Here is a 6,420-nt window from a genome sequence, read left to right as displayed (position 1 = left end):
AGAAATAATATTCTCAAGATTATAAACCTGGAAAAGTACAGGACAAGTTACAACAATTGGAAAAGTTCAGGACAAGTCATTGCATCTAGTAAAGTACAGAGCAAGAAATGTTTTACTTAAAATATTGCAGCTAAGGATAAAATCTGAACATTAAAAATTATTTGATTTTAATTTACAAAGTAACATTATAATTAAAAAAAGGTACCATCATTTTGTTAAAATATTGACACACTAGAATATTTAAAAAATGAGAGCCAGAAGTACCAATATAGCTAAAGTTTTATGCAAAGTAGAATAGTATATATGGTAAGTAAATTCATTATGTAAAAAATAGGCATTGGGTCAAGACTAAAAATGTAAAAACTTGGCAAGGCAATAACTCAAGCAAATTTTACTGTGAATGTTATAGATAGATTTTACTATAATATATAACTAATTTTTGTATTATTCTATTTATTGTACTAACTAATTACATACTACTATTACTTTTTATAACCTATTTTCAAATTTCTAATCATTAATTTTAAAAATAGATTTTTTTAAAGTGCAAAAAATATTTTGAGCTATTTTTAATAGACATAACAAGTAATAATAAATAGAAGTAATAACTTACTATAAAATTTTTAGTTTTAATAAAAGCTTATATTTTTTAAATCTAAATATTTTATTTGAAATTTTATCCTTAGTAAAAATTTTCTTGTTCTGTACTTTACCAGATGTAACTTTTCCAGGTTTATAATCTTAAGAATATTATTTCTCTTGCTCGCATTTTTCCATGTAATTATATATGCCTGCAAAGGCTTCCCTATAAAATACAGTTAACAAACACTCAGAAGGATCATTTCACAAGTGAAATGTTTTGTTTACATTTTACAAAGATCATTTGGTGGTAGGGTTTTCACTAGAAATGTGGTGTTGAAGCAATTACTAAGATAAAGGTTGTAATCTTTTAATTTTAATTTTCCTATCATTTCTGACGGCATAGGTACACTAGTATAAGTATAAAAGCCAGATTCTTAGAATTCGAAAAGAACATTTTGAAACAGAAAAAACACAAACTGTCATTAACATCTAATGGAACAAAAGAAGACCATATAAATCAACTAGACGAAAAAAAAACATTATTTTCCTATGCTATATACTATACTATTGTACCACCAGAAATAATTAAAAGGACCCTTTAAGAGAACATCATTTGTTAACTCAGACAATGAACTCCAACAACTGAATAGCTGTACTTGTTGATTCTACTACATCGGAATTCATTGAGAAGGCACCTGTTGTGACTAAGGCCAAACCAATGAACTATACCACCCATAAAGACATCTGCATACACAAATACCAAAAGAAGTCTAACATCACCACACACACACCTCCCTTTCCTTTATCATTACCATTCCTCTCCCTCCTTCCATCACCTTCTACTCCTTCCCACCAAATACACACAGAACTGCCCACATACCCTGATCAAATTGAAAATTGGTGAAAATTGATAAGTATCCTTCAGTTATACATTTGTTGTTTCACACTATATTGCCTGAGGAAATGTGAACACATAAACTATGATCCACCTGATGTCCATGGATACTACAGACTGTACTGTAATCATCCCAGGAATACGGATCATGATTGTAAGAAACATGATTTGTGGAAACGCACACAGTGATGCATTAGAATATTTATAAACTCCATCCATTGAAACTGAAATCACTGTGTCCAGATTTGAAATTAACTCTAACCAATAAACAGGATTCCATCAAGGATTGATGATGTCAGCAAGCAATTATCCATTCAGATCTCTTGTAGAAACATTAAGAACTAGTTTTTGTCAGCAAAAAAAGAACAATAGAACCAGTAGATGCTTAACTCATTAGAATTCCAGTTATGATAAACAACATATTGAAATGTCATTAATGATCTTGTCTTTGGCAACTTTATTTTTGACAGACCATGGCTATGTATAGATGGTTTGCCTGGTAATTGCACCTACTGGGGACCTGAGAATATGCATATTATGGAGGAAGATCATACTAGATGCTACAGTTTGGCTCTTATCATCAAAAGGATTAATTAGATCATTCTTTTTTGATAATATTGTTACCGGTCCTATTTACTTGGAACTTGCTACAATAATTTGTTATGCCAAGCATTCAAGAGGACTTTGCAGACGTGATGTTTTATTTCTACCAGGATGGGGCACTGCCACACTACCTACTGTTATGAAATTTTGCCAAGTAGATTGAATGGATGAGATTCAGTAGAAAACCATCTGTGTTCACCAGACATGACACCGCTAAATTCTCTCTTTTTTAATGGGGATGATTAAAAGATGAAGATTATGGTACAAAACTGGGAGCAACCTTTGAACAAGAGTGTGCACAGATACAGAATGAAATGTTTCTTGATGTTTGCAATTCCATTGCTTTGTGTTCAGCAGTGTGATGAAGCAGAAGAGTCATCAGGTGTTCACAAAAAAAAATCTAACACTCTATATTGAAAATGAAATGTATTCAATGAATACCTAGTATATACATAAATACATTTGTAAATGCATATATGTATGTTCATATCTGTAATTGCTTGTACAAAAGTGCAGCAAGCAGTGTTGCTGTCAGCTTCTCCTGTAAACAAATTGTCTAGTCACTTCATGCTTTCAAAGCCATGTGGAATAAGTGATCTCATACATGTAAAACAACACCTCAATATATTCATCCAACTCATGCAAGCATGGAAAATTTATCATAAAACAAATGAATAAAGCACGCTAACAACTGTTACAGGACTACTAAAAGAAAACTGAAAACAAACATCTTCCAAAAGCTAAAAATAGAATATTATTTCACAAACCTCTCGAACTTTGATGTTTCCAGGTGTCCCTGAGACTCGAGGTATCAAAATTGGTTCCAAGTCCAGAGTCCAAAAGTCATTGAAATTTCCAAGTTTTGTTAAATTTCTCATTCCATTCTCACCATATAATTTTTTTTCCTGAAATATAAAATTATATACATAGAGGTTCAAGCATAGATGTATGGTTACAAAGCTCATTTTCTAACCACATAGTTTTGACTTCAGTGTCTTCTACTATAGCCCCAGGCTGACCAATGCCTTGTCAGTGTGTGTGCATACACATGGTGTGTGTGTGTGCATGAGTGTGTCCCTCTCTCACTGCTTCATAACAAGTGTTGATTTGTTTAAATTCCCATAAGTAGGTGATTCAGCAAAAGAGACTGATAGAATAAGTACAAAACTTGAAAATAAGTAACTGGGGTCAATTTGTTCGACTAAACCCTTCCTGGTGGTGGCTCAGCATGGCCACGGGCCAAAGACTAAAGTAAGTCTCCTGCTCTTGCTGTCGCTAGCATGGAAGGAGGACATTAAATGATGATGATGATAAAAATATATGTGAGTGGAAAACAGCTCTTCTTTAAAGCATATCCTACTGTAAACATTATTATATTAGTATTGTACTTATTGTCCCAAAGAAGTATTTGTTGTGAAATGCAGATATTGTTCACATACAATCTCAGCTATATTGACCATTGTACAATTAGTGAAAGTTCTAAGCTTATGGTTTATCATAGTTAAGTTTTATTTTCAGATATTCCCCCCCCCCCACCACCACCACCACCACTTACCATTGCATCATAGCAAAATAAAACTCAAAGAATATTGTCTTTTCAAAAAGTTATTATTTTTTTAATGTAAGCTACAAGATTCCATAGGGCTAATGTTTAACTCTAGTTTCTATAAGCAAATCAGAGAAATTCCATCTGGTATAAAAGGATAAGAATTGATTACATTTAAAATTTCTCAAAAGGTTTAGACCATGAATTGAAGGTTTAGATCTTTTATCCATTCAGCTACTTTGTTACTTTAGTTTGCATAAAATCTAAAATCAGACACATCCAAAATATTGCTTAATATATAAGCAGTCTCTTATATCTATCCTATAATGTCATACTAAAAGTAAACAATCTCATAATTGAAATCTCAAAGCTAGAAGATAATGCATGACTAATTCCAAAAAAGCAATACATTTAACAAACTTAATATTCTTAAACTACATAAAAAATAGCAACATTACTCTGTTACAATAAGTTTAAAATTTTTATAAAACTTGTTAGAAGAATTAATCAACTGATTTTGAATATTTAATTTCTTAAGTTGATGGTTGTACTTAGTAGTAAGATACTTTTGAGATGTAGGCACACTTACCATCTTGAGCTTCACACTGATGTCAGTCTATTTTGTTTAATTACAAACTAGACAAGATATAGTGTATAAACCTGTTTTATTTCATTTGTTTTTTATAAACATATTTTAAAAGATGCATAGATCAAATTGGTTGAGTGGATATGCTAATGAACTTCCAGGTAGATGGATTTTGGTGAGTGTTTAAGCAGTATGCTGAAGTCAATTAATTCCTTCCATTTTAAATCAACTTGTGCCCGTGATATGTGTAAGGATTTTTGAGCGAGATCGTTGCCAGTGCCCCTGGACTGGCTCTTGTGCGGGTGGCACATAAAATACACCATTTTGAGCGTGGCCATTGCCAGTACCGCCTGACTGGCCTTCGTGTGGGTGACACGTAAAAGCACCCACTACACTTTCTGAGATCCAGCTGTAGAAACTCTGCCACATCAGGTTGGAGCCTGGTTTCACCAGTCCTCAGTCAAATCGTCCAACCCATGCTAGCATGGAAAGCGGACGTTAAACGATGACGATGATGATGATGATGAGATCACATTTTAAATTATAACATTTAAAATATAATGTCTTGAATGGCACAACAATGCAGAGTGGACTATAATAACTGTTATAATTTAATTACCCATAGTCTGATATAATAATAATATTTCGGAATACAAAAATTCCTTCTTTAGATATCGCTAGGAATTGATCGAGTTTCTGCTATAATTGGTTTTCCAAAAGTTACTGAATTGTTTTTTTCCAGAAATGTCTCTGCAGTGGTCTTACAAAGCTCCTTCCAGAATTCCTCATGAGAAGTGCATGAGAGCAGCCATATCTCAAGCTCGTGTGTGTTGACACATCCGCAACGCTGCTTCTAAGTTATGTATTACACGTGCAGTTTTTTTTCTTTCCTGTTTTTTTTTTTATATAATACATGAGCATGTTATCAAAATTGACCCTACATGCATCCAGATATAGCTAAATAATATACTGATTGCCAACCTCCATCCTGTTGTTAATTTGGGGCCCTAGTCTGTCTTAATTCTTAAATTACCCAAATTTCTTTCATTGGCCTCAGTTATGACTGTTATACTTTTGTCGGTGTTCTGGCATCTGTCTAGATGTTTTCTGAAGGAGGAGGCTCTCATGTTCAGATGTTCGTTGATGCGAATGTGTAACGGTTTTGTTGTGCTACCCACATAGAACTTATTGCATTTGTTACATTGTATTCTATGCAATGAACATCTGAACATGAGAGCCTCCTCCTTCAGAAAACATCTAAACAGATGCCGGAACACTGACAAAAGCATAACAGTCACAACTGAGGTCAATGAAAGAAATTTGGGTAATCTAAGAATTAAGGAAGCTTTACTCATACACAGACTAGGACCCCAAATTAACAACAGGATGGAAGTTGGCAATCAGTATATTATTTAGCTATATCTGGATGCATGTAGGGTCATTTTTGATAACATGCTCATGTATTATATAAAAAAAAAAAACTGCACGTGTAATACATAACTTAGAAGCAGCGTTGCGGATGTATCAACACACACGAGCTTGAGACATAAATAATATGAGGTAGCCATGTATCTCCTCTATAGCAAGACACCTGTACTTGTCTCCCTATCACACTTTAACCTCTCAACACTTAGCATAAACCCACTTCCACTCTCTTTAGCCAAGGAGGCTTTTCCCTTTTCTTTTCTAGCAAGTTACTTGGAGGTCTCACTTGTACTAGGGTTACAGAAAAGCACCTAATACACACTGTAATGTAAATGTCATTAGGAAATATATCCAACCATTGAAATCATTGAGAAAGTCCTGCAGCTTATTAGAGCTTGTCAAACCATCCAGCCCATGCTAGTATGGAAGACAAATAGTAAACAATGATGATGAACTTATGGATCAAAAATATAGTTACAGTAGAATCTAGAACAAAGAAAATGTATAGAATTACTACTGAAAACCTAAATAAACTATTTTGTCTTATTGTCAATAAGTTGATAAAAGTTAACCACCAAGCATGGCTGTGTGGTAAGAAGCTTGCTTCCCATGACATAGTTCCAGTTCAGTCCCACTGCATGACACCTTGGCCAAGTGTCTTCTACTATAGCCTCAGACTAACCAAAGTCTTATGAGTGGATTTGTAGGTCGAAACTGAAAGAAGCCTGTTGAATATATATCATCATCATCATATATATATATATATATATATATATATATATA

General features: G+C 33.4%; 1 protein-coding gene across 1 annotated transcript in view; it reads right to left on the bottom strand.

The window, feature by feature from the left end:
* The window catches only part of LOC106876983 (glutaminyl-peptide cyclotransferase), an 89,843-nt gene that overhangs the window by 50,862 nt on the left and 32,561 nt on the right, over positions 1 to 6,420 (bottom strand). The window contains exon 2 of the mRNA XM_014925755.2: positions 2,848 to 2,985. Coding sequence (XP_014781241.1) covers positions 2,848 to 2,985 — 138 coding nt within the window. The remainder of the gene's footprint in view (positions 1 to 2,847; positions 2,986 to 6,420) is intronic.

Source organism: Octopus bimaculoides, chromosome 11 (genome assembly GCF_001194135.2).
Source record: "Octopus bimaculoides isolate UCB-OBI-ISO-001 chromosome 11, ASM119413v2, whole genome shotgun sequence".
Lineage (NCBI taxonomy): Eukaryota > Metazoa > Mollusca > Cephalopoda > Octopoda > Octopodidae > Octopus > Octopus bimaculoides.
The sequence above is the reverse complement of the archived record's forward strand: the minus strand, read 5'-3'. Positions and strand labels throughout refer to the sequence as shown.